Genomic DNA, 26894 nt, shown 5'->3' with positions numbered 1-26894 from the left:
TGGGCTGAGCAAGGGCTTGGAGCCACAAATGGGAACAAGTCCTGCAAGAGACAGCTATTTGTTAAAGGGCCAAAAAGTATACATGTCTTAGGGTTGGAGCAGGGGCACTGTGACGGGGACCCTGGCATGTTATTGTTCTGTTTTCAAGCTCCAGAAACTTCTCCAGAGTTGGTAACTCAGCTCCCTCAAGGGTTCCTGCTTTATCTACCCCAGAGCTGAGTTTATCCTGCAGTCAAGGTACTTTTCTCCTTTCTGATATGCAGTGGCAGGGTGGTCAGATAGTGTTTGTTTTTTTTTTCTCACTGTTCAAACCATATCCAACTGAGAGCTTTTGAGAGGATCTTCCAGCACTGAACTGGTCAGGGGCTTCTTGGGTTCCAGAAATGGAGAAATGGCACAGAAACAGCATTAAGAATCCAAAATTTTCATTCTCTGGAAGCTGCCTCAACCCTATTCTGGGCTCTAGTCAAGAGCTGTCCTGTTCATGATCTGAACTTCATCTCAGGTCCTGGAGACCCCAGCCCAGCTGAAAGGGGTAATAATTTCAGGACTTTGTAAGACAACCCCATCTCCACCCACCTCCCTCCACTCCCACCCAAGAACAAACACCCTCGGACCTGCTCAAGCCAAGGGCCTGACAAAGATGCCTGACAAAGCATTATGCCTGCCTCTATCGATGGCATCAGCTGGACAAAAGAAAGTTTGGCATGGCCGGCTGTCTATTGGGTGATATGGTTCCTTGTTGGCCAATGTTTGTGCCCCCAGTGCTGTGCAATATTTTCCCACTAGAATAATCAGTGAGAGGCGAGATCATGTCCTCAGAGTCATTTGCCAAAGACAAAAGGCTGGCAGGGAAAGTGCAGGGCTTGATGGACGGGCAAGGCAGATCAAGCACCAGTTCCCTCAGTATTTTCTGTTTGTTTGTTTTTGTCCCAGGTCCTGGGTGAAACCTGAATACTTGTCTGCATCTCAGGCCCTTACGGAGCATAGGAGGCAAATCCTATTTGGGGAAAGCCAATGTCCAACACAGTATTTGATAAACATCAGGCACATGAATGCTGATTAATAGGTGCCAGGGGCCAAGCTGAGCCCCACTCATTGGTCTGGGCTGAAATAATCAGGAGGCCCAACCCAGGGTCTCAGGCCATGGACTGGAGAGCAGCAGCAGTCAGGAGCTCCCCTAGGAGACAGAAGGAAGGGGGCGGAGTAGGTGTCAGGCATGGTCCTCTCCATCTGCGACGTGGCGGTAGCCCGGAGGCTGGGCCTGCATCCGGAAGAGGATGGTGAGGAGCAGCACTATCAGGAGGAAGAGGATGGAACCACATACAGCCAAGGCCACGATCACATCTGGGGACAGGGAGAGAGGAGAGTAACATCAGCACTTTTTCAACAAAGATCTGAATGCCAACCATATCGTATGCCAGGTACTCTTCTGACAGTGGGATACAGAGGTGGAAAAGACAAAGTCTCTGCCCTCGTGGAACTCACATTCTAGAAGAACCCTAATAAACAAGTAAATGACAGGAGCGACAGGTTGGTGACAAGTGGTATAAAGAAAAGAAAAGCAAGGCAAGGTGAAAGTGTTGGAGAGGTAGGTTAGTCAGGGAAGGCCTCACTGAGGAGGTGATAATCTGAACAGAGGCCTGACTGAAGTCAATGAGTAAGATTACCAAGATCTGAGGGAAAGTATCTTCAGAATGGAGGAAAAAAATATGGATTAGAGTGGACTTACTGGTATTCTACCAGAGAAATATTGTGACTCTGGCAATGGAAGAAATTATATCATTGATATGGAGACAGTGGTCACTGGAGTTGTTGAAGGCATGAGAGGGGAAAAGAGGCATGATATTGGGGCACTTTCAGGACTTGGAGTTGTCCTCAATGATATTGCAGGGACAGATACAGGACACTATATATCCCAACATAACCCACTGAATGGACTGGGAGAGAGTGTAACTACAACATAAGCTATAATCCATGCTGTGTAGCAATGCTCCAAAATGTACTCATCAAATGCAATGAATGTGCTACACTAACGAAAGAAGTTGTCGATGTGGGAGGCATGGGGGTTGTGGGGATTGCGGTATATGGGAACCTCATATATTTTTAATGTAACATTTTATGTGATCCATGTATCTTTTTAAAAAAAGATAAAAAAAATTTTTAATTATCAAAAAAAAAAAGATTTGAGGGAAGAATACTCTGGGGTAGGGAAGGCAAGAAGCAGATACAAAAGCCCTGACATGGAAATAAGCTCAGCATATTCTAGAATCAGCAAAAAAGTCAGTATTGCAAGAGCAGAGTAAGCAAGGGGCAAGTAGGAGATGAGGCGGAGGACCGGATCAAGTAGGGTCTGAAATAAAGCCCTGGTAAAGAACTTGGATTTTATTCCAAATGCAATAGGAAGCCATTGGAAGAGTTTGAGGAGGGTAGTGACATGAGCTGATTTATGTTTTTAAAAAATTAACCCTTTTATGTAGGGCTGGGGAAGGAAGGATAGAGGGATTGAGAGGTGTCTGCTAAGGGGTATGGAATTTTTCTTTTGGGAGTAATGAAATTGATCTAAAATTTCTTGTGGGAATGAACGCACAATGCTGTAAACTCAAAGCCATTGATTACATACTTCGGATAGGCTGTATAATATGTGAATATTTCTCAATAAAATTGCTTTAAAATTAAAAAAAAATTTTTTTTAATCAACTTTTTGATATGCTGAAAGACTAGTAAGGACACGAAGAGAATCAGAAAGAATGTTAGAAAGCGTCTCTTCAGGCAAGAGATGACGGTAGACTGGTCTAAAGACGTGAGAACATGTATTTTAAAGGTGGAGCTGACAGGATCTGCTAATGGAATGGATGTGGGGTATGAGAAAGAAGGTATCCAAGATATAACTCTCATGCAACTGGGTGACTGATGTGGTAATTACTTAGATGGGGAAGCCTGGGGGAAGAACTGGGTAAGGAGGAAGCTCTTGGTTTTAGACATATCAATTTTGAGATACCCATGCAGAGATGTCAAGTTGGCAGCACGGTGTCTGTCAACTTGTGTCTGAATTTCAGAGAACAGGTCATGGTTAGATATAAGAATCCTCGAGTCATAACAAAACAACTGAACTTTGCATGGAGATGGGATATAAAGCCGTGGGGTTAGAGGAGATTATCTTGGGAGTGGGCACAGACGGGGGAAAGGGCCAGGGACGAGTCCTGGGTCATCCACTGTTTAGTGGGGAAGTAAAGCCAGGAAGTAAGCTGCCTGTAAATCAGGAGCCAAGAAAGTGTTTTAAGGAAGGAGTGACCAGTTATAACTAGTTATGTAATGCTGCTACGAGATGAGACAAGATGACTAAGAATTGTTCATTGGCATTGGTAGGAGGAAGTCATTGGTCACTTTGTTCAATGGAATGGAAGGTGACACAAGCCTTTCTAACGTGAGGCTGAGAGAATGGGCAGTGAGGAAGCCAAGCCAGAGTTGAGGCAACTCCTTCAAGGATTTATTCTAAAAGGAAACAGTGAACAGGGGTAGCAGCTGGAGAAGGGTGTGGGTCTCAGAAAGGTTTTGCTGTGATTGTGATGTGCGAGGGATCCAACAGAGAGGGAAAACATGGAGGCAGCAGAGGTCCTAGGGTGAGAAAGATGGACCCAGCATACAGGTGGAGAGGCTGGCCTTAAGGAGCAGCTCATTTACTCTCCCAGAAGGGGAAGCCAAGTAAACAGATGCGAGTAAGCTGGTAAATCTGGTGGTGGGAAGATGAGACAATTCTCTCCTGGCTGCTTTGGTTTTCTCAGTGGTATAGGATGGGAGGGCATCACCTGAGGGAGTAGAAGGTGTAAAATGGCCTCAGGATGCGAGAGTGAACTGTCCAGGGAAATGCAATAAGATGGCTGCAAGGGTGGCAGCTCTCTCGAGACTTCTAGACATAAATTTAAAGTTGGTCTGGGACCTGACTAGCACAGAGGCAGGCAGCAGCTCACCGGTGTCTGCAGGACCGCTTGTCAGCTGGCACTCCTGCTGCCAGTCCTTGGGTACAACAGGCTCTGTGAGGCGTAGGAAGTCCTGTAGTGGGCAACGGTGAGGACAGCCAGGAAGAATCAGCGGCCAGGGGGCCTTATTACTCTCATTCCGAAAGTACATCTCCACTGAGAAATTCCTGAGGGTTGACAGAAGGCAAAATGGGAGCTGCTCACTATGACGGAGTCCTTGGGCATTTACACGAGGAGTAATCGTTGCTCAACCACTGCCCCAGTGCCCCTGCGCGGCGCAGACCAGTAGCCCACTCACCCAGTATCTTCCTGGTACAGTTCGAATATGTGGCAGGAGGCATAAGGAGCCTGTTCCCCATTGTAGACGTCCAATGCCATCTGCAGAGCGACCAGTGTTGTGTCATGCTGTAAAGAAGGTGGGCACGCCATCAGCACTGCTCCCCAGGGTCCCCAGGAACCACGGAGAGAGGACATCCAGCTCCTTGCTTGACAATAGCACCCTGGGGAGCACGAGGAGCTTACCGCAGAGTAAACAAGCAGCTTAGGGAGCTGGGAGGTGGTTGCCATGAGGGTCAGGTTCTTCCGTATCTGAGCCAGCAGGACTCCTGAAGGAGGAAAGTCCCATGTCGGTGGCTACAGCCACCGCTGTCTTCTGATCAGTCCCATCTGTTGTCCCTCACCCTCTGCTGGCCCTGGGTCTAATTGCAACACAGAGAACTCTTAGGCTCAGGGGAACTGTGGAGGAACTCTACGGAACTCCCTGCTCTCTAAGAACTTTCAGATTTATCAGATTTACAAAGGGAAGCAAGATAAAACAAGATATCTATCAGTATGTCAACACAGATGTAGAAACTTGGTCCATTCATAAAAGACCCAGGAATGAAGGTCTGCCCATGTATGAAGAATTACTTAAGTTTGGAACAAATGTGAATTGAGATTGCTTCAGAACACAAAAGACGGTGGCTCCATGCCAGCCGAACTGTTACACGCAGGCTTTGAAAACTACTGAGATGTCAGAAAGGTTTGACAGCTGGCACTTCCTTGGGCATGCAAATCAGAGAACTGGCACATGTGCTGTTCTCAGCCTTCTTTCAAAATGGCCTCCTGGGGTTCTCTGGAGGTAGGTATTATTCATGTAAGGAGACAGGTTTCCTGACATGGGTGGATCTTCGGAATATGAATGGCAGAAAAGCAGCATGCAAAACTGATAATGGTCCACCAGAGAAACATGCTAAGCATTTGGAGAACTGGGGAGACTTTAGCAACCAAGGGATAACTGAGGGGATCTGGCTCTGAAGGAGTGGAGAACATTTCAGGTAGAGAAGTGAAGTGTGCGAGAAGCCCCCAGAAGCAGGCTTTTCAATGCTGTAGGTTCCTGAGGAGGGGAGTGACATGTCGCTCTTGTCACTCACCCCCTTGAAGCCGAGCCTTCTCCGCCTGCTGGTAGATCCCGAAGAGGAAGCGGAAGCTGAAGTCCTTTAGCTGGCGCAGGTGTTGCATGGCTTGGGGTGAGGCCCAGGGTGGCAGGACCAGCCCATGTGTTTGCTGTATGCCCCAGCAGGCAGGTTAGCTCCACAGGCCTAGGCCAGAGCCCCTCCCAGGGGTAGTTGTCTTCCCCAGTGGGAAGGTGACTGTGTGTGAGGGGAGGGAGAGGAGAGGAGAGGAGAGTTGAGGCAGAAGGCCTGGAACCAGGAGACATGGCGAATAGTACTGAGGCTGAAGGGCACAGGAAAGGAAGCTCAGGCACAAAAAGTGTGACTCAGCAGAATGGGGTCCGACACCATGAGAGCTCTGGGTGGAGAGGGGTAGGAACTGCTGACAGTTAATAAACCATTTCCCACTCTGAGGTTCTTTCACCCGGGAGGGAAATTCCGCTGTTTCGCAGGCAGTGGCTTGCCTGGACCTCCCCAGTGGGCCTTGTGCTCGGTTGGTCCTGGTGATCTGGCCTGCTGGGGTGGGCAAGAAGAGTGATCGCACCTGGGATCCCAGGCTGGCTCACCTCACAGAAGAGCGTGTCGTAGACATTCCAGACAGTCTCCACTGTTAGGTCTGTAAGCCCCGTCTCATTGGCCACCATCTCCAGAAATTGCTATGAAAAATGGATCAGGAAGTCAGCCCTGCCCTCAGGGAAAGGACAGTCTCCTGGCCTCCATCTCAGCCCCCACTCACTGTGTTCTGAATTTTCTCCTTCTGATACTCTGGTGTCTGCCGGGTCTCGTTCTGCAGCTGCTCATAACGGGGACATGGGCCCAAGGGGAACTTCAGCAGCTGCGGACCAAAAGTGGGGGGTGGGGGGCAGTCGGGGAAGGAGCTGGGGATCAGCAGGCCCATGGCTGGAGCTGTCCCCCTCGCCACCTCCAGAGAAGGGCTGGCCGGTCTTACCCTGTCCTCAGTGATGGGCACCGTGTGCACGGGGACAGGCTGCCATGAGATGTTTGGGTTGAAGACCTGCATCCCTTCAGGGGGGAAGAGCCCAGCCAGGTTGGCCTCAGCACTCATGAGGGTGCGGTCAAAGTCTGTGCTTCGCACATAAACCTGCAGAGGTGGCAACACCGCAAGTCTCGCCTGGTGGGGGTGGCTCCAGCCCCTCAGTTGGGTCCCAGGGAGAGAGCCTGGTCTTGGTGGTTATCCAGCAAATTGTCAAACCACCATGCATCTGGCCCTCTCCACCAGTCTGGGCTTCCCAAGCTTATTCCCAGCAAAGGCCCAAACACTCAGCAGGGAGCTGTCACCACTCTGTGAAGAACTCCCATGGGAATGGCTCTAGCTCAAATGTCCCTTCCTCCCAAAGTGCTTAGTCAGTCAGACTCTGGTCAGTCAATCTCCCTACCTAGACCATGCTCCTTAGGGGCAGAAACTGTCTCCAGTCACTCCCCCCACCCACTAGAAACTGACTTAGAGACCAGGGAGAGGAAATAAGGAACAGAGATAGTTGTTTGTCACAAGGGAGGAGGAAGCTGTAGGGAAGGGCAAAATCAGGATAGCACCTGTCCTCAAGGGAACAGTAACATCTAGAGACTCTTGAAGCAGCCGTGGCTGAGAGTAGAAACCAGAGAAACAGCTATCCTCATCCCTGGGGTAGAGAGAGGATCTCAAGGAGCCAGCATACTTGTCAGTCTTCTGTGACATGACCTATCTAAGTATGTCTTCCCTGTGACCCTTTATCACTTAGCTCAGTCTAGTTTATCCTCTGACACCCTGCCTGTCTTCTGGGCTCCATGAAGACAGAGGTCCTATCTCCATGGCTCACCGTTGCAAGCAAAGAGGTAGCACCATGCCTCGCCCTTAGCAGGTACTCAACGTCTGTTGTATGGAGAGCCCAGGGTATTTCACAGTTGAAAGGTACTTTGCCAGGCCCTTCCCTAAGTCTGTGCTTGGGTGCTTGATCAGGGTTTCTCTTCCCAGTCAAGGAGGGACAACTCGGCCTTTAAGGCTTTGCTCTAGACAGCTCTTGGAAGTCTTCTTGAGTAGATATAATAAAAATTTTGAAAAAAAAGCAGGAGGGAGACCTGAGTGCCCAGCCTCAAACTTAGTCTTCCTAGGGGTAAAAAGTAAGGACAACACATCCCATTTTCCCTTGTCTCTTGAGTTCTCAGCTTACCTCTTGCCGTTGGTAAGAGGTGTTCAGAAAGCCATGGTAGCGCTGGCGCAGAGCCTGGCCCAGTTCCCAGTGTTGTTGCATCCCCTCCTGCAGGCAAATCCAAGATTTAAAAGCTTCCAGGGAGAAGGGATAGCTTGCAAGTCCCACAAGGCTTAGGCACTGTTGCTTTTCAAATCTACCCCTGGCTGGAAGTAGGAGTGGGTTTATCTAATCCCAAAAGTCATTTATTGAATGGCCAGTTGTGCATAGCACCATCCTGGGCACAGAGGAACATAAGGTTAAGAAATCTGACCAAAGCCAGCACCCATTCCAGGAAATGGCAGTTTGGTGGGGCCCCAAGTTCTGAAGCCTGCTTCACAGGTTCTTTTCTACAGCTCAACCTGAGGGTGGAATGGCCTCTGACCCACCTTGGTTAGCTGACCAAACCCCTGGGGCCATTTCTCTTCCTGATAGGGATCCTTGGGATATGTCTTCACTGGCGAACGGTCTCCATGTCGATACAGCTGTGGAAAGAAAAAGTTTGCCTACAGGTAAGAAGGGTGTCCCTGACAGGGACAAGAGAGCCCACCTCTGCCCCACGCTGGAGCAGTAAGCCTCACTCTCTTTGGGAAACCTCAATCCTACCACTGTAAAAGATTCCAAATCAGGTATCAGTAACTTTCCCTGGGTCCCAGGGATTCTAACTTGGTTAAGGAGGGCCACCGGGGACTACAGGCAAAACCAAAGTACAGGTGGGAAATGAAAAGTGAAAGCAATACATACAGTGGAAGAAACTGGAAAAAAAAACAAAAACAAGGATCACCAAAGGCTTCTTTAGGAGAAAGTCCCTTACCCACTCCACTATATCCCCGTGCCTGGGCAGACTCTCCCAGATGTATCCCTCCGATATAGAATCCTTACGTAAACACTTTGCCCCCTATAGTTCCACATCGATTCTGAACCTAGTCCCCCAAGCCACCAGGCCAGCCGTTCCTTCCTAAACCAAGGCCTCCTCCTAGAGACCCCCGCCCCACCCCCCCAGCAGAAGTCCGCCCCTCCTTCCACCCGCAGGCCTGTGCCCTAGCTCCGGTGCCCTAGCTCCGGCGAACCCCTTGATGACCCTGTCTCTCGTTACCAAGGTAACGAAGCGCAAACTCCGGGCCTGGGCGAGCGGCATGACGATAAGATTCACGCCAAGAAGGAGCTGTAGAAGAGCCGCCCAGCTCCAGCCGGACTGTCTATCCGCCATCGCCGCTGTAACCTATGACTGCAAAGAGACTGGAACCTGCTCGGTGGCACCTGCTACAGCCGCCCGGACGCACCCTTAAGAACACTCACCGGAAGTGCACTGGCCGCCATCTTGCTAAAGGAGCGATAGGGATGGAGGGAGAAAGAGGAATCGGCGTAGAAAGTTCGCTTTTCGGGTGTGGCTGAGGAATGTGAGGAATGTAGCCCGACCTCGCCTGACTGAAAGGGCTTGAAGATCTCGCCTGGGTAAAAAGGGTCAGGAGCTGGGGTTTGTCTCTCCCTTAGGGGACCTCATACAAAGCTGCTCCTTGCCCTGGCCGGGAGAGCGAGCGCCCCCTCTGTCCGAGGTGCTGCCGTGTCTGTGCCCCCAGAGCAGAGCGGGTGCGGAATGAGGGCAAGGGGTGGGGACGCTTAGAGCCCCACCTCCACGCCCCTGACTTCGGGTGAAGTTTGAGCCTTAGCCCTGGCTCTGTTTCCCGGGACAGGTCTCGTTAGGGGTTTACGGACAGCGTGTAAACAGTCCTTTGGACTCTGTGACCTTGAAGTTGGTTCCAGTCCAGCCTACTGTTCTTACCCTGAGCAAAGCTTCAACGGCCCTCTTATTTCTCCTTCCAGTCCTTCCCCTGCCCTCTTACCGGTTCACTTTCAAGGTCGAATCAAAACGTCATGCTTCTTCACAGAGGAATTGGGTAGCACAGGGTGTTGAGATCTTTCAAACCCAAAGCAGTGAAACTTTATTAGGGGAGGGATTTCAGACCAATGGGGAAGATAGTTGTTGATAAGGGGCAGGTGTATATCATGGAGTTGGAGTAGGTGGAGTTTTCACAGAATCGGAGCCTGGAATGAAGCACAGCTCCAGGAGAGGCAGATCATAGCCTGTTGGGATGCTACTTTTTTTTCTTTTTTTTTAAATTTTATCAAAAATTTTCCAAAATTTCCAACCAAGCAACAACTTCCCCTTCTCTCCCCTTCTCCCATCCCTTGGTAACCTCTAATCTACTTTCTGTCTCTACAGATTAGCTATTTCTAGATATTGCATATAAGCAAAATTATGCAGTATTTGTTCTTATGTGCCTTGCTTATTTTGCTCAGCATAATGTTTTCAAGGTTCATCCATGTTTCAGCACATCTCAGAACTTCATTCCTTCTTACAGCCAAATAATATTCCATTGTTTATATACAACACCTTTGTTTATCCATTCATCTGTAAATGGACACTTTGGTTGTTTCTTCCTTCTGGCTTTATGAATAATGCTGCCTTGAACATTTGTATACACGTATCTGTTTGTGTCCCTGTCTTCATTTTCCTTGGGTATATACTTAGGAGTGGAATTGTTGAGTCATATGGTAATTCTATATTTAACTGTTTAAAGAACCACCATATTGCTTTCCACAGTGTCTGCACTATTTACATTCCTGCCATCGGGATGCTTTGATTCAGATCTACCCACTAGAAGCAAATCACCTCTGATTGACTACTTGGAAACAAAACCTTATGAGAACTATCTGGGGGAAGGCAGGATCATTACCTTGCCCTAGGACTCTAGATTCAGTTATTTCTATATACCTCAGGTTCTAAACTGCTTCCAGAGCTGTCATGGAGGAGGCTGAGGTGTGAATAGAATATGAAGCCTGAAGGCCATGTAGCCAAATACTAAGTCATAAGCCCCTTTATGGATCAGATGAAAATTTAGTCCCCTCTCCTCCAGAAAAAAGTCCACACGCACAAATGGAATTTTGCATATTGTCCCAAGAGGTTCGTGAAGACCTTCCATTGGCTTCATAAATCAGCACCTCTAGATTCCTGGTCTAACCTAGTCCCCTTACTTTACAGATAAGGAAACAAACCCAGAGGGAGTAAGTGACTTGCTCAAGGCCACACAGTTTAGGAGATGTGTTAAAACTCAAGTGGTCTGATTTCCAGTCAAATAAAGTCTTTATAATGGGCTGCTTCCCAGAGACTACTCAAATTGTGTTGCAGCTCCACATGGGTCAAGGAGGCCCGGGGTTTGAACTGCGGACCTCCCATGTGGTAGACAGATGCCCTGTCCACTGGGCCAAGTCTACTTCCCTGTGTTGTGTTTTAACGTGCTCCTTACTCTCCTTTCAAACTAGCTTGACCATTGTGCTTTCAAATTAAATCTTTGGCTCTCTAAATGTTAGGAAGTAGAACAAAAATTGCTCAAATTCCTCTTTTGCTTTTCTTCCTACTTGCTCAAGTATGTCTATATCCTTTTGTGCCTGCAAGTATCCCATGTAGGAGGGATGGATGGAACAGATATTATTTCAGTTTTAGTGAGGAACAACTCCAGGAAGGATGGGCTTACACCATGAGTAGATGGCAAGGTCAGGAGCTAAGCCCTCATCTCTTCCAGCTTCTGCATATTTTCTACAAGATGATCCTGTCGTCCTCACTCCTGGGGTTCCTAATTACAAATACAAAACACTAGACAGGCAGATGAATGCATGGGCCCACCCCAGACCAAATAAATAAGAATCTCTGAAGGGGTGGTCAGGTTTGGGAATCCCTGCCCTACCCTGTGTAGGGAGAAATGAACTTAAATCTAGCTGAGTGACCATTTTTTCCCACTGGGGGAAGGAACTTATCTCTTAGAGTTATTGTGAGGCTAAATGAAATAATACATGTAAAAATAAATGCATGCAGTAGAGGCTAAGTAAATATTTTCTTCTTTCTGCTTTCTATATCATCTCTGAGCTCATGGATCTTAGCATCAAAATTTGCTGGATTCTTCTCTATCTTGTGACTGGGGGCTTTGAAGTTATTTGGGTATGTACCCAGTGGCCACACTCTGCACCTTTCCAGAATGGTGGAGGGAGCAAGAAGCTGTTGCCTGAGTCCCTGGAAACTTTACCTTGTGGCCTGTTTCATGGGAATTTGAATGCTTTGGGGGGTTATCTGGTAGTGCATGGCCACAGGCTAGGGAATGTCCTCTTTTCAAGATCCTTCTTGCTCAGCTTCTAGAGGTCCTGGGGGTTAGAAATGTGACTCAGGGGGCCCCCTGAGGATGAACCCGGGGATGTTGTCTCCTCTGGGAGTCAAGGAAACATAGGAAAGGTCCCATGGGTCTGGGAGGCTTCTTCTTGGGGGCTGGTGGGACTGTGCCATAGGGGTGGGGCTGGCAAGCTGGGACATGTCATTCCACCTTGCCACATGGCCTAGCTTGGGGGAGAAATCCTTGTAGTTGGCCTTCAGAAACTATAGAGACATCTCCAATAGGTTTTGGTCTTCTCCAATTTTCCTCCTTCTTTCTCTCTTTGGGGGGGGGGGGTGTCCCTGAACTCCCTGGAGCCTGAAGGGGCAGCACTGTCAATGAAGCACTGTCAATGCTTCCTTCTCTACATGGAAGTTTGGGGGAGATGGTGACCTAACCTGTTTGTCCAGCAATTGGCTATGGCCTGTGTCAAGCTCCAGATGTAGCTTATGTCTGGTCCTGGGAAGACCCCTGTGGGGAGACTAGGGTGTCAGGAGAGGGAGCTGAGAATCAGGAGTGGATGAGGAAAGGTTTTTCCCAATCCCAGAAGGAAATCAAAGGCTTCAGACCAAGATTACATCCTGAGTTCCTTGAAACCAGGTGTTTCAGGGATATTTCTGACTGCTAGAGTTTGGGGGCTATGGGAGGGGTAGGGAGTGAAAGGGGTGGAGGAGAGTACTGGATCGATTATTAGGGTGCTGGGACAGAAGAGTTCCAGTTTTCCAGTAGCTGGAGTCCCTGGTTTCTACTTTCCCAGGACAACTGAGTCCTTGTAAAAATCAGGGAAAGAACAAATGCAAGAGGAATGGAGAGCCTTATGCTCATGACTCAGAGATGCCCAGAGAGGGTGGGAGCCTTGTGAGAGGATGACCTTGTGACAAGAGGGAACAAGAGCAAAAGCTGGAGGCAGAACTTTGAGATGGGGGGTGCCAGAGTGGCTTTTCTGAAATGTGAAAATGAATACATGAGCAGTTTTGCAACATCACCCGGCCTGCTCTCTTCTCAAGGCTCTGCTCCCTGATTTCCAGCCCATATCCCTTGCTCTCCCCTAGGTTTCTTCCCATCTTTCCACAAGCTCCTTTTCTATTTCTTCTTCCCTGACCTCTCATCCTGTTCCCTCTGTTCTACCCACACCCCTTGTCCATTCTTTCCCTGTTCATCTCCATTTCGGTCCCTCTGGCTGCCTGCCCTGGCTCCCTGTCCTTCTGTGCTTTAATGTGGGACCCATGGGAATTAGAGTTTATAGCAAAACAGGAAGAGCCTATGAGCAGGAAACTGGGAGTGGGGCAGGGGGTGAACGGCCAGCAATAACCTCAGCTCCTCGCCTCCCACATCTGGACTGAAGCATCAGCCTCTCTCCTTGCAGCCCACCAGCGCCGGCTTCTTCCACACCAGCACTTTGCTCATCCGTCAGACCTGAGAGGCAACAAGAGTGTCCTGGGCTGTGAACATAGGACAGGACTGATCCCATCTTGGCCACTAGCTGTGTGTGGTCTTGGAGAAGACTCTTACATGAACTTCGGGGCTCTTGTTTGAAAGAAGAAGCTTATGTTATTTACCTTCCCTCACTCCTAGGGCAGCTCTAAGGATCAAAAGAGGTAGCAAGGGATGTGTATGTGGAAAACAAGCATTTGAGAGATTTACTTTGTACAGATTCAAGGCAATGGGAAGACCTATAGCTGAAAGTGATGGGAGAGTAATGATAACTGCTACCATTTCTCAAACACTTAGGTGCCATACATTGTGCCACACTATATTGTTTATTCTTCACAACAACCTTATATGCCTAAACTATGATTTTCTCTGTTGTATAGCTAGGGAAACAGAGGTTCAAAGACATGAAGTAACTTGCTCAATGAAGACCACACAGCTGATAAGATGTATGGCCGGGTTGTGAACCCAAAATCTAAGTCTAGAGCCCAAACCATGGTGAGTGTGGAACAAAGGAAGATCACAGTATTTTACTTGTATTCATTCAACAAGTAGGACCAGAGTTCCTACTCTGTGCCGGCCCTATTCTGGGGACTGTGGAGGAGGAAAAAATCAATGAAACATGACGTCTACCTTCAAGGATGGATCTCATATCCCAGGCAGCGAGGCAGAAAGGCTACAGCTATTGTCGTCTCATCAGATACTAAGTGGAGCCTGCCATCACTTCAGAAGGGACTATTCCCCAGAGGAGGGGAAGCTGCATACCTTCCCAGGCCCATCCTGGGCTGATGCCTGGATCACCCACCATCTGCTGCTCCTACCCCATCCCAGGCTTGCCATTGCTCATATTAGACTTAGACTTCTCAACACCCCTGGCCACTTCCCCTCTCTGGCCCCTGGAAGGATACCCATTTTTGGAGACTTCCTGGAAGGCTTGTACATGCCAGCCTCCACTGCTGGAGCTCTACCAGCTTACCTGAGGCCTGGGAGTAGTGGGAGAGTAAAAGGGCTCCTTACCAGAGGCTCGGGAGGAGGAGGGTGGTTGGGAAAGCAGCTGGGGCTTGGTGTCGCAATTCAGGCGGTGCTGGGACCTTTGCTCAGCGAGATGTCTGTGGAGGGGAGGGAATGCTGACACTGGAGGCTGCTGGGATTGGGGTGGGGGTTCCTGGGAGGCAGTCCTTTTGTAAGAGCAGCTAAGAGTCGCCAGGGTGAGGAGAAGCAAGGGGAGAGACATGGAACTAGGCCAGTCTGCAAGGAAACGTGAGTGTCTTGGGGACAGGAGGACAAGGGTGACGCTGGGCTGAGGGGGCGGCTGGCTGGGGAGGAGTCAGTGAGGTGGGGAACTGCCCTGTGGGCGGGAGTGAGGAGACCAGAGTGTTGGTCCGCCTGGCAGGAAGGAGGGGTGGCCCGACCCCTTGGCGGTCCCTCCCCTCATCCTTTCCACACATTCACTTCCCAGGGGCTCAGGGCCCCTCTCGTGCTCAGCTCCGGCTTGTCGCCTGCTGGCCAGCCGTGGGCCTCTGGACAAGGGACTGCACCGTCCTCCTCTCCCAGCAAGGGGGCTCCAGAGACTGCCCCAGCAGGAAGTCTGGCGGCCTGGGGATTCGGTGGGTCTCCTGCAAGGCTGTGGCCTGGGGCACTGTGTGTGTTGTCTGGGAGGGTGTCCTCGGGCCCTTACAAAGGCGTCCCTGAGGAGAAGTGAGGCATGATGGTGATGCCAGCTAAGGCAGGAATAAGATTCTGTTCAATTCCCAGAGTAATGCTTGAGGGATTCTGGGGGAGGAGGTCCTGCGTGTGAATTGGGGAAATCCTTGGATGCCTGAGGTTTCTGCGGGGACCAGGGAAATGGCAGGAGTGAGGTCTGCTGCAAGACAGTGAGCCTTTTGGGTGGAGGGAGCCTCAATCTCATAGCCTTGACTTGCCCAATTTTGACTTTCAGCAAAGCTGGAGCAAGGGGATGGGGCTCTGCAACAGGCCACTCGCCAAGGGGCAGATGTGCTCGCACACTCCCTGATGGCCTGGAGGGGAACCCTGAGGAGAAAGGGTGGCATGGTGGCTGAGAGCTCGGGCTTTGGAGTCAGAGAGGTCAGGGTTGGAGTCTTGGCATTACCACTGCCTAACTGTGTGCACTTTATTTAATCTCTTTGAACCTCAGCTCCACCATTGGTAAAATAGGCTTAAGAAGAGTCTTGACCTCCTAGGGATATTGTGAGGAAAGCATCAAAGCCTAGCACAAGCTAATATATGGCAAGTAACCATTAGCTGATATTGTTAGTCCTGATAAAAGGCAGGACCAAGAGAAGTAGGGACTGAAGCCAGGAAAGAGCTTGCTCCAGAGGAGTGTAACCTGGGTTGTTCCTGCAGGACTATCCCTAATGTAATGTCCAGAGCTCCAGGAAGAGATGTCCTTGTGGCTGGAGGCCCCTGTGCCTGATGTTTCTCCTGGTAAGCTTCTTTGCTCCAATCTTCTCCCCCAAGCCCAGGTCTCAGGCTGCTCGCCACCCTCAGGAAACAGCTTCCTTTGCTACCTGTGTTCTCCCCTTCCCCAGAGAGCAGTCCAGAGCCATTCTTGCTATTGCTTGCCTCCTCCTGCCCGGGCTACCTCTGCCCTGGTTCTGATGCCTGACCCTGGTAAGCACTGGCCCAGACCTTCCCCATCTGGGCTTGCTGTTGGGGAAAGTTGGCAAATTTAGTGCTTACCCAGCCCTGGCTTTGAAGAGTCCTGTCTGATTTCTGATTTTGCCAATCCTCCAAGGAGAAAAGGTTAATATCCTCATTCAGGTATTGAGGTACAGGAAACTACAAGTGTCTAGGCCTAGGACCCACAAACTCTGGGGTCCCAAAGCTGACCTGGGGCTCTGCTGCCCTCTAAGGGTGGAAAGTTTGCAATTTCCCAGCTAGGACACTGGGGAGGAGGGAGGTGTGCAGGGGGCCTGGGTAAGACCTGATGTCCCCTTGTGCCTCTCTTTTTGGGCTCAGACTCCGTGGTGGAGCTGTGGAAGCCGGAGGCACGAGGTGCAAGCCAGGCACTGGGAGGCAGCAACTGCACCCTCAGGGAGGAAACCAGAATGCTTCAATCCCCTGGGTGCACTTCAGGGCTGGGGCTGGAGGCCACAGAGCCTACGGCCCCACCCCTCAGGGCAGAGGCCCCTCCAGGGTCCACAGGTGAGGAGCTTCCAGATTTGGAGGAGGTAGGGGCTCTCTGAGTCTGGGAGGAGTACCTTGGGGACTCTTTACCTTATAATGTCATAGTTACGACCAAAGGCTTTGGGGTCGACTAGACCCAAGTGATCTGAGTATGAATTTTTATTCTACCTTAGACAATGACTTACCCTTTCTGAGCCTCAGTTTCCTTATTTGTATAATGGAAAGAATAATAGTACTCATTTCTTATGTTTACTGTAAGGACCAGTGCCTATAAAGGACTCAGACAATACCTAAGACATAATGGCACTTTGTAAGTGAGAGATACTCTTCTTATAACAGAGAGAAGAGACTGCGTATAGTGAAAGGACTAGCGGGCTCTGAGTGCCAAGGGTGGTGGCTGCGTGGGCCCCAAGCTTATTCCTTGGGGAAGAACTTAAGGCTCTTCCCTGTGTCTAGAGCTCCATCCACCAAAGCGGAAAAAAGGGCCAGCCCCCAAAATGCTGGGGAACGAGCTGTGCAGTGTGTGTGGGGACAAGGCTTCGGGCTTCCACTACAACGTGCTAAGCTGTGAGGGCTGCAAGGGATTCTTCCGCCGCAGTGTTATCAAGGGGGCACACTACGTCTGCCACAGCGGTGGCCACTGTCCCATGGACACCTATATGCGTCGCAAGTGCCAGGAGTGTCGGCTTCGCAAATGCCGCCAGGCTGGCATGCGGGAGGAATGTGAGTGTCTGTGGACAGGGGTGGGGGGAGGGACCCATGGGAAAGAGGGGACCTGCAGATCCTGGGGTGTGGGGATAGACAGGTACCTGAGCTTATAGGAGCTTCCTAATCTGTTGGGTCCCTCAGTAAGGAATAAAACCTCTTCCTTGCCTTTACTTAAAGACCTCTGCTCTTCTGGAGCCTCAGACTACCCTCTCTACCCCATCCTTGTTACCTATCTCCCCCTTTTCTTCCCTATTCACTTCTGGCCCCATCTTTAGGTGTCCTGTCAGAAGAACAGATCCGCCTGAAGAAACTGAAGCGGCAAGAGGAGGAACAGGCTCAGGCCACGGCTGTGCCTCCAAGGGCTTCCTCACCTCCCCAAGTCCTGCCCCAGCTCAGTCCAGAGCAACTGGGCATGATTGAAAAGCTGGTGGCTGCCCAGCAACAGTGTAACAGACGCTCCTTCTCTGACCGGCTTCGAGTCACGGTACTTGAGAAAACTGGGGAGAGGTGGCTCTGCCCAGGACACCAGGTGGCTTCTCCATGTCCCACTCACAGTGGTTTGCCTTTTCCCTCCTTGCCCGTCCGGGTAGCCTTGGCCCATGGCACCAGATCCTCAGAGCCGGGAGGCCCGCCAGCAGCGCTTTGCCCACTTCACTGAGCTGGCCATCATCTCTGTGCAGGAGATTGTTGATTTTGCCAAACAGTTGCCTGGCTTCCTGCAGCTCAGCCGGGAGGACCAGATTGCCCTGCTGAAGACCTCTGCCATTGAGGTGGCTGGAAAAGACCGAGGGGGGTGAAAGGAACCAGAATGGGACTATTGGGGAAGGGGGAGGGCAGTTCTAGACATGCAGCTGGGGGAGTCAAATCCAATTGGAAGTAGGGGTGACGGAAACTAACGTTCCCTCCATGGTGCTGTGTGCTAAGACGAACCCTCCTAATCCCTGTTTGAAGTCTGCTGCTTGTGTGCAGGTAATGCTTCTAGAGACATCTCGGAGGTACAATCCTGGGAGTGAGAGTATCACCTTCCTCAAGGATTTCAGTTATAACCGGGAAGATTTTGCCAAAGCAGGTAAGAACTGAGATCACAAAGGGATTGGGTTGGATGGACCGAGGCTTTTTGTCATAGGGCCCATAGTAACTACAGAGCCATAGGCCCAAGGTTTGGGTGGCTGTAAAGGGAAGGCTCCGCTTGTTTTTCCAAGACAGTGGTTTTCAAACTGTTCTGAGGAATCTGAGGTGTTCCATAGTGTCACCTTGGAAGAGAAACAGGGAGGCACAGGAGAGTCCTTCCTCCTTACTTGAGCCAAACAATAAGCCCTGTTTAAATCTACATTTTATATTGTGCTTCTGCATAACATTTTGAAGAACAGATTTAAAAACTAGGGAAAAAAAATTGAAAACCACTGCACTGAGGCTTTTGTAGTAGTCAATGATGAGCAAATCTTTCTTTAGACATGCTCTTTAAGAATAAAAAATCCCCTTCCCTGGGCTGATTTTCCCCTACCCTTTCTGATGGGCCATGGACCCAGAACTGAAACATTGCAAAGAAGCCCAGATGGGATGGTTTTAAGGTAAGAGAGTGAACCTGTCTATCCCCATCCTGTATGTATCCAGAATATTTTCTCCAAGAATTAGCTCACATTGCTATACTCTATCTGATGCTTGTTTGAGGGCTAAGCTGCGGGAATTTGCTCACATTTCATTGTTGGAAATGTTTGTGTTCTGGGAGTGCAGTTGGGAAAGAAGAAAAGATGAGGGAATTTTGGCGGGAGTGGAACTGAGGCTTAGTCGGAGATGGAGCAGTTTAAGAACTGAGTGTCTGGGTCTATAAAATATGACTGATGCTGTGATCTTATTCTTGGGATTGGTAGATCCTGGTTTCCAGACCAAAGCTCATAGAGCCTTCCTTGGTTTCTGGCATCTTTGGCCAGTTCATGTGCCTCTTGCTGTCCTAACACAGGCTACCCAAAGGCTTTCTGGGAACTTGAACTGTAGGGCGTGACAGAGCTGTTAGTACCTCTTGCCATCTGTAGGCTTGGTGTGCTACCCGAATGTGAGGCACCAATAAGGGTGATTTGATGACTTTATCCAGCTCTAAAAGCGCAGCCCTGCCCCCTTTCTCTGCCACCTTTCCCTCCAAATGGTTATTATCCCAGCTTCTCTTGAGCCTTCTCCTCCTTCACAACATCCTCTTTTCTGCACCCCTCTCAGATATTAATCTCCATATTCCTTCAGCACTCGTGGACTTAACTTATGCTATCTGAATCTGCACCTATTTATAGATGTATTTATATAAGCAGTTTTGATATCATCATGTTTGCTTTTCATTTCTCATTTCATCAACGAGGTCCTGGGGAGAAGGAACAGGGGCCTACTTTGTCAGGTCTCCTTTCCCCTCTACATCCATTACCATATGCTGCACACAGGGGGATGACTAACGATGTGGACTGATCGCATATCAGGCATTCCCTCAGTGAGTCCCAGCAGACCCTCACAGGGTGCCCTACCGAGTTCTAGAACCTACTCTTCCCCTTGCACAAAGGAGCTGGTAGGCACAGTTTAGGGCTCAATACCTTGAGGATAGGAGGCTTACCAAGAAATGCTTTATAAAACGGGGCTTCTCCACTAAATGGATCAGCACAAAATGCTGATAAACATCAGGGTGAAAATACAGAAAGTGACTAATCAAACCTTGAATGGAAAAGTGTAGCAGATGGTTGCTAAAAGTAATCTTAGAGAGTCTAGGAGGCAGCGTGGGGTGGGGAGACTTGGACAATGTGTATGGGAGACCTGTTCTCTAGGTGTCATGACTTTTGGGCATCATTTTTTGAACTTCAATCTTCTCAGCAATCCAGACTGATTCCATTCTGTATTTGTTTTGTTTTGTTTTGTTTTTTAAAGATTTATTTCTTTCCCCTTCCCCGCCCCCCCAGTTGTCTGCTCTCTGTGTCCATTCGCTGTGTGTTCTTCTGTGACCACTTTGATCCTTATCAGCAGCACCAGGAATCTGTGTTTCCTTTTGTTGCGTCATCTTGTTGTGTCAGTTCTCTGTGTGTGCGGTGCCATTCTTGGGCAGACTGCACTTTCTTTCGCACTGGGCAGCTCTCCTTATGGGGTGCACTCTTTGTGCGTGGGGCTCCCCTATGCGGGGGATACCCCCGCATGGCAGGGCACTCCTTGCAAGCATCAGCACTGCGCATGGGCCAGCTCCACACAGGTCAAGGAGGCCTGGGGTTTGAACTGCGAACCTCCCATGTGGTAGGCGGATGCCCTATCCATTGAGCCAAGTCCGCTTCCCTGGTTCCATTCTTTATAAATATTTATTTAGCAAACACTCATGTGGTAGTCACTGTGTGCTAGATATTATTCTAAGGACCCATTATGAGGGAAGTACTAGCATTATCTCCATTTTACTGATGGGAAAACTAAGGTCCAGAGAACTTAACTCACCCAAGGTCACAGGACTAGTGAGTAGTAGAGCCAGGTGGCAAACCCAGGTAATCTGGCTCCCGAGCACGAACTCTCAAACATGCTACTATGTTCTCTCTGGGATGTGATACATGAACTCTATCTCTAGTATTTTTTAAAAGTAGGGTCAATTGCCAGAGAAAAAGCCTTCTTTATAAACAAAAATAAGAATTGCCTCTATTTCTAGTAATGTGGGGCCCTCAAGAATTCGAATAAAAATAATGGAATTATTAATATCATTTAATTCAGCACTTCCTAGGTGCCAGGCACAGTGCTAAGTGCTCTGCATGCTTTCTTATTTAGCCATCGCAACAGCCTTATGAGAGAAGTTCAGATATGATTCCCATTTCATTGATGAGGCTTAAAGAGGTTGAGAAACATGCCCAAGGCCACACAGCAGAGCCCTGAAGACTTCTTAGTGAGTTTTTCTTAGTTCCCTAAACTGAGGGATTAAAGGAGAGAAGGAAGTTCCTGCCACTCCTGCCACGTGCCCCAGCCTTCCTTCTCCCATTCTAGGGCTGCAAGTGGAGTTCATCAACCCCATCTTTGAGTTCTCAAGAGCCATGAACGAGCTGCAACTCAACGATGCTGAGTTTGCTCTGCTCATTGCCATCAGCATCTTCTCTGCAGGTGTGGAGGAAAGCCAAGAGGGAAACTAGCTAGCTCCGTGGAAGGTGCAGGGCCCCCATGCTGAAATTATGGGGTGGAGGCCCTTGCTGTGGTACTTTGGGATGGGAGAGTTTGGGTGGGTTGTGGAACTAAGACCCTGGCCATATCTGCTCCTCAACTCTGTTGGTGACCTATAGACCGGCCCAACGTGCAGGACCAGCTCCAGGTAGAGAGGCTGCAGCATACATATGTGGAGGCCCTACATGCCTACGTCTCCATCCACCACCCCCATGTGAGTCTTCCCATGGCACCCTTTCTCTCCCTTTCCACAGACCCTTCCCCCAACACACTTCACCACTTACCTTCCCTGCAAGAATTCGTCTCTGAGTCTGTGGTGCACAGACAATTCTCTACCTCTCTCACAACTCCCCTCCCGTGCTCCCTACCCCCTATTCATTGGGGTGAAGCAAAGGCCGTACTTGTCCCTTTCCTTTCCCCAGGACCGGCTGATGTTCCCACGGATGCTAATGAAACTGGTGAGCCTCCGAACACTGAGCAGCGTCCACTCAGAGCAGGTGTTTGCACTGCGCCTGCAGGACAAAAAGCTTCCCCCACTACTCTCTGAGATCTGGGATGTGCATGAATGACTGTTCTCCCATACCTTCTGATTTCTGGGCTGGACTGGCCGAGGCCTGGTGATTGCCTGCTAGACAGGGAGCAGACTGAGAAAGGCAGACATTCCCAGGGGCTAGGGGAGGGGGATCCTTATGGGGCATTAAAGAAGAGACAAAGGGTTGGGAGTTTTGTGGCTGCTGGGTAGTGGGGGTCCTGTTGAAGCTGCACTCCATGGGATGACTGTACTGACCAGTCAAATGGGTGTTTCTGGGGGGCCACTTTGCACAAGGTTCTCCAGGGCCCTGCCCATCCTGCCACCACCACTTCCTGTTTTCCCCACAGGGCCCCAAAAGAAATTCTCCACTGTCACTTTGTGGCTTAGCCATAAATGCTTCCAGGCTTCCTTACTGATAAGTGTGGCACTCTTTGAACAGGAAGCCCAAAATGAACACAGAATGAAAGAAACCAATTCTGGCTTGGGGGTGGGGGCACGGGAGTAGAGGAGAAAGCTTTGCTTTATAGGATCTGCCTCCAGACTCAGAGGAGGGACACAAGTCATAAGTGACTGCTTTGGCAGTGAGAAGGGGTCTCTTTTTTTCCAGTGCCATTGTGTCATATGGGCAAATGAAATGCTGATACGAAGGTGCCCCCTTGCCCCTTAATGATCCAGATGGGATCCTCTTGTCTTTCTTGGGGAGGAGGGGGTGTTGGATTTTCAGAACTAATGCCGAGGCCGTGCATGGCACGTGTGTGTGGATAATGCCTTAGTTTTTAAGTTGGCATCTGAGCATCTGAAAAAGAGGACACAACTTAAAGGCCCAGGGCCTAGTAATCCCTCCTCTCTATCCCCGGGCCCTGTGGGGCAGGAAGAAATGTCCCCAGAAGCCAGAGGGAGGCTGCCTGGTCTTGGGTTTGGCCGTGACAAAGAGTTGGACTCCATTTCCCAGCGGGCATCGCGGCACCGCTCACGCCTCCTTCCCTTGGTCTCTGACCAGCGCAGGTGACCCTGCGGCCGCGCCTTCCAGCGTCCTCTCCAGCTCCCCCAACCCCCCGCCGCTCCGGTATTGGTAGGCTCCACCTCCCGGGTAGCCTGTGTTCCAGCCCAGAAGGCTGGGCACTTCCAAACCGCGTACGGGGGGAGAATGGTGAGGCGTGGGGTCTCGGCCCAAAGTGTCAGGGACAGTTTATCTTGACAAATTGCTTCCAGATTAATCAACATTTTACCAAAGTGAACTCTGTTACCACGTCAAATTAAAAACTGTTTGCGCAACCTAAACAAAAAGCATTCCTTTGAGTCCTCCCCTTGGCACTCAGCGGCGCTGAGCTGACCCAGTGCTCCCCAACCCGTTCCCACTCCCACACCGATAGGTGTGTGCGTAGCCGCCCGCTCCACCCTTCAGCGCTTGGTTCGGAGCCCTTCTCCCCTAGCGAGTGAATGGTACGGCCCTCGGCCCCCTTCAGTTTTCCCCTCCCTTCCCCGGTCCGAGTGGTACGCACCCCCTGGTGCAGACGCGGAACTGGCGCCCGCTCCCGGCTGCGCCGCGCTGGGGAGCGACTGAAGCTCAGTTGTCCGGGGACATCGCATCTGGCCTGGCCGGCCCCCGAGGCTCAAGAGGTGGGAAAGTCCGAGCCACCACGGTGAGCCCTGGAAGGATAATTGGAATGGGGGCTCCTAGGAAGAAGCAAAGGCTTTGAGAGGAAACTGGGGCTTTAGGGGTAAGGAGACGCGGAGGAGGCCCTAAAGAGGTGTAAGAGGGCGTGGGGTCTCGAGGAGGAGTGAAGGGGGGTTCCGTGAAGGAAGGAGGCGGGGCCAGGAGTGGGGGTGCTCCGGGCTGCCGAGTGGGGTGCGGGCCTGGACACTGCTCGAGGCTGCTGGGCTCAATTCCTGCGGTTCGGGCGGGCTGTGCTGGTTCCAGGGCGGGGGCTGAGGAGAACTGTCCAGCAGGTGAGGGGGCGGGCAGAGCTGTCCAGTCCCGGGCCCAGCCCGGATGAGCGCCTGACATGTGCGCGTGTACACCTTATTTCTGGTTAGGGTTCGGAGAGCCACGATTGCTTCTTTAAACAATATATGTATATGTATGTGTGTATATATATATTCTTTAAACAATATATACTATATATAATTAAATTATATATAATTATATAAATTATATATATCAAACATATGTATATACTATATATATTTTTTAGTTTTTTAATTTGATATTTCAAATTTGGCACGCTGGAGAGCAGAAGCACTGTTTAATCTTCCTCCAACTTCTCCCCTCCCCACCTTCGTGCGTCTCTAAATTCTTCCTCCTTTGCCTGCCCTTCCCTCTTCTCCAACCCTGCTTATTGCCTGCCTCATTGCTCTAGTTCTCCCCCACGCTGGACCAGTCTGTGCTGATGCGCTTGCAAGGTCACTGCCCGGGGAGGGGGTGATGGGGAGGAGAGCCTCCTGTTGTGCTCACGTCAGCAGAGATGTCATATCGCTCTCTGGTTCCTGTGGGTTTTTACTATGAAATCCTGCCCCGAGAGGAGGACTCATCTAAGGTTTGGTTAGCATGGCCATTGGAGGCTGAAAAGGCACTAAATCTGCAGCTGGATGGAGTGGATAGGAGATGTAGGACCTTAGTGGATAGGAATGCATTTTGAGCTTGATTTCTTTGGAATATATGGAATCGGAAACCAGGGTCTCCGTAGTTAGTACATGTGGTTGAGACAAGAGTCAAAAGTCTGAGCCTGGCTGGTTATGAAGAGAAAGTATCGGTTATAGGGAGTATTAAGATTTAGTCTTTCTGAGGAGGAAAGAGGAAGGGGGTGAGACAAAATGCTTGGGTTATCTGTGCATTCTGAATAACTAAAGGCAATGTTTGAGATGTGAATTGTGACTAAAATCTCTTCTATCACTAGTAGTTAGAACAGTCAGAAGATCCCAAGGTCCTTGTATTTCTGGAGGGAGCTGAGGACTGTAGCATATAATAATGATTTGAATTTTGTCAAATGGTTCTCAGTGGAGAGGAGCTAGGATCCCATCTCCTATCTCATTTCTCTCCTTCCCACCCCATCTCATTCTGGTTGGGAGGAGCTGAGCTCAGCTCTATAAGTGCCCCACCTTCTGCAGTGTGCTCATGACTCCATAGCAGTTGGGAGAACCAAAAGACTGTTTAGGTAAATGAAGCAGTGGTGGTGCTTAGAAACGAGTACATGGTATGCTCAGGAACTTGGTTTTGGTTGTGAGGAGCCAGAATTGGGACAAAGTGCAAAGTAAACTTGGGGATAGAAGGGAAAGGAGAGCCTAATCCTTAAGTAGGTATCAGTGGAAGAGGTATCTCCAGGTTCAAGAAGAGTGAATTGTTTTGGGCCCTGGCTGACTCTAGAGTAGCAGCTGCTAGCACTGTGCGGTCACCAAGCAGGGGAAAGGCTGTGGCTCTGCTATAAATAGTGCTGGGAGCCAGAGTCGCTATGGAGACAAAGCTGAATCCTATTACCTGCAGGTCCTCTATTGGGAGCAAGAGAAAGGAGGGAGCAGCATTTCGGGTATAGCGCGGGTGATGCAAAAAGTTCTTGTTTATTATTAGGTAGGTGAGAGAAAAAGAACTTGCCCTCATTGTCCAAATCAAATAGGGCCTTACACATGCAGGGAGTGTGTGTATATGTCTGTGTGTATGGGAGCACAGGCAGCAAACAAGGGAGTGGTGTGTGACTGTGTGTATGCATGTCTATGTGTCTATGTATGCAGTTTAATGAAGTTCTCTCTGTATGTACAGTGAGCAAGGTCTTAGTGTGGCCCTGTGCAGAGCACAGAGATGGGTTCCTAGAAGCATTGCAATATAACCTTGTAGTGGAGCGAAACATTTTATTTAGAGAAGTGAACGGAGATCCAACAGGGAAAAAATTATGACTGTGTAAGTGTTTCCTATTTTTAGGATTATAGTTTACACATTCCTCTAAGCATGTCTTCTCTATTCCTGCAGAAATCCTGGTATTCCTGCATCTACTTTTTTTTTTTTTTTTTTAAGATTTATTATTTATTTATTTAATTCCCCTCCCCTCCCCCAGTTGTCTGTTTTCTGTGTCTTTTTGCTGCGTCTTGTTTCTTGTTTCTTTGTCCGCTTCTGTTGTCGTCAGCAGCAGGGGAAGTGTGGGCGGCGCCATTCCTGGGCAGGCTGCTCCCTCCTTCGCGCTGGGCGGCTCTCCTTATGGGTGCACTCCTTGTGCGTGGGGCTCCCCTACGCGGGGGACACCCTGCGTGGCACGGCACTCCTTGCGCGCATCAGCACTGCGCATGGGCCAGCTCCACACGGGTCAAGGAGGCCCGGGGCTTGAACCGCCGGCCTCCCATGTGATAGACGGACGCCCTAACCACTGGGCCAAAGTCCGTTTCCCATGCATCTACTTTTTAATATCTATAAGATATAGTAGGACAAGATCACATCTGTATGTGTAATATTACTGATTCCAATCCTGGAACTAGAATAGAGGAGAAAGACTATGATTCAGCACCAAGGGCAGAGCTAGTAGCCATAGCCACTGGGCCCCCTTTCTTCCTTGAAGCGAGTAGAAAAGTGGCTTAGATGAGAAAATTGGGGCATAGACATTCATTTGAGATCATATGCAGTAGAATAGTCAGCTGTCATTATTGTCTGAGTGTAATTTGCTATATAGTTTATATGGTAGTTTCATATCAAGCTGACTGCAGAATGTTGGAACAGAGAATAATTAGGTTTCCTTCTAGACCTAGGAATGTGGGTAAGTGCTGGTTGGAGATCTGGTTTCATCCTGATCCACCCAGGAGCTGTCCTGAAAATGACTTAAAATTTTTTTTTTTTAATCTGAGTCCAGAGTAGACTGCCTGGGTTTGTTTTACAGAAACAAAGCATAGGGGCTAAGCTGGAAATGAATTAATTTGTAGGGATGAGGAGGCAGGCCATTATTTATCCTACTTCATGACATTTGACTCTGTGAGCTCTTAAGCCTAGCCAGAGTTCCAGGCCAGGAAAGTGTCATGTTCTCTTATCATTAGCCTAAAATGGAAGACCTTATGACCTATGCTCCTGCCTGGTTTGAAGTTGAGAGGGTTAAGTCCCTTAGGCACAGCAGTGGATCTTATCAGTACTTTTTTCCTTTTCAACT

The 26894-nt window shown here is 49.7% G+C and overlaps 3 protein-coding genes across 66 annotated transcripts in view; 2 read left to right on the top strand and 1 right to left on the bottom strand.

The window, feature by feature from the left end:
• Nucleotides 1-408: 408 nt before the first annotated feature.
• Nucleotides 409-9517, bottom strand: ACP2 (acid phosphatase 2, lysosomal). Of its 4 annotated transcripts, none has more exons than XM_012524911.4 (11): nucleotides 9444-9517; nucleotides 7989-8084; nucleotides 7582-7668; nucleotides 6363-6515; nucleotides 6150-6248; nucleotides 5980-6069; nucleotides 5393-5525; nucleotides 4503-4585; nucleotides 4279-4385; nucleotides 3972-4147; nucleotides 409-1347 (listed from the first exon to the last, which is right to left on the bottom strand). In XM_012524911.4, the coding sequence occupies exons 3-11, from the start codon at nucleotides 7660-7662 to the stop codon at nucleotides 1214-1216; spliced, it is 1056 nt and encodes a 351-aa protein (XP_012380365.1). In that variant the 5' UTR covers nucleotides 7663-7668; nucleotides 7989-8084; nucleotides 9444-9517; the 3' UTR covers nucleotides 409-1213. The 4 variants fall into 4 exon arrangements, with proteins under 4 accessions (XP_012380365.1, XP_012380364.1, XP_004458002.1 ...); XM_012524910.3 differs by lacking the exon at nucleotides 9444-9517 and adding an exon at nucleotides 8899-9034; XM_004457945.5 differs by lacking the exon at nucleotides 9444-9517 and adding an exon at nucleotides 8696-8861.
• NR1H3 (nuclear receptor subfamily 1 group H member 3) lies at nucleotides 8945-23061 on the top strand. 12 transcript variants are annotated; one of them, XM_004457935.5, is made up of 12 exons: nucleotides 9588-14492; nucleotides 14700-14839; nucleotides 15597-15677; nucleotides 15782-15863; nucleotides 16212-16397; nucleotides 16836-17102; nucleotides 17363-17571; nucleotides 17678-17857; nucleotides 18057-18156; nucleotides 21072-21185; nucleotides 21362-21456; nucleotides 21665-23061. In XM_004457935.5, the coding sequence occupies exons 3-12, from the start codon at nucleotides 15666-15668 to the stop codon at nucleotides 21809-21811; spliced, it is 1392 nt and encodes a 463-aa protein (XP_004457992.1). In that variant the 5' UTR covers nucleotides 9588-14492; nucleotides 14700-14839; nucleotides 15597-15665; the 3' UTR covers nucleotides 21812-23061. The 12 variants fall into 12 exon arrangements, with proteins under 12 accessions (XP_058162235.1, XP_023444365.1, XP_004457992.1 ...); XM_058306252.2 differs by lacking the exons at nucleotides 9588-14492; nucleotides 14700-14839 and adding an exon at nucleotides 8945-9054; XM_004457934.5 differs by lacking the exon at nucleotides 14700-14839 and having other exon boundaries at nucleotides 12179-14492.
• A 49-nt stretch (nucleotides 23062-23110) lies between these two features.
• The window catches only part of MADD (MAP kinase activating death domain), a 49090-nt gene continuing 45306 nt past the window's right edge, over nucleotides 23111-26894 (top strand). For 45 of the 50 annotated variants that reach the window (XM_071218055.1, XM_004457957.4, XM_071218053.1 and 42 more), the window contains exon 1: nucleotides 23117-23417. The gene's annotated coding sequence lies outside the window, so the exon portion shown is untranslated. Of the gene's footprint in view, nucleotides 23418-26894 lie in introns of all 50 variants that reach the window. The other 5 variants (XM_058306238.2, XM_071218039.1, XM_012524915.3 and 2 more) reach the window with 4 other exon arrangements.

This window comes from Dasypus novemcinctus, chromosome 10 (genome assembly GCF_030445035.2).
Source record: "Dasypus novemcinctus isolate mDasNov1 chromosome 10, mDasNov1.1.hap2, whole genome shotgun sequence".
Classification (NCBI taxonomy): Eukaryota; Metazoa; Chordata; class Mammalia; order Cingulata; family Dasypodidae; genus Dasypus; species Dasypus novemcinctus.
The sequence above is the reverse complement of the archived record's forward strand: the minus strand, read 5'-3'. Positions and strand labels throughout refer to the sequence as shown.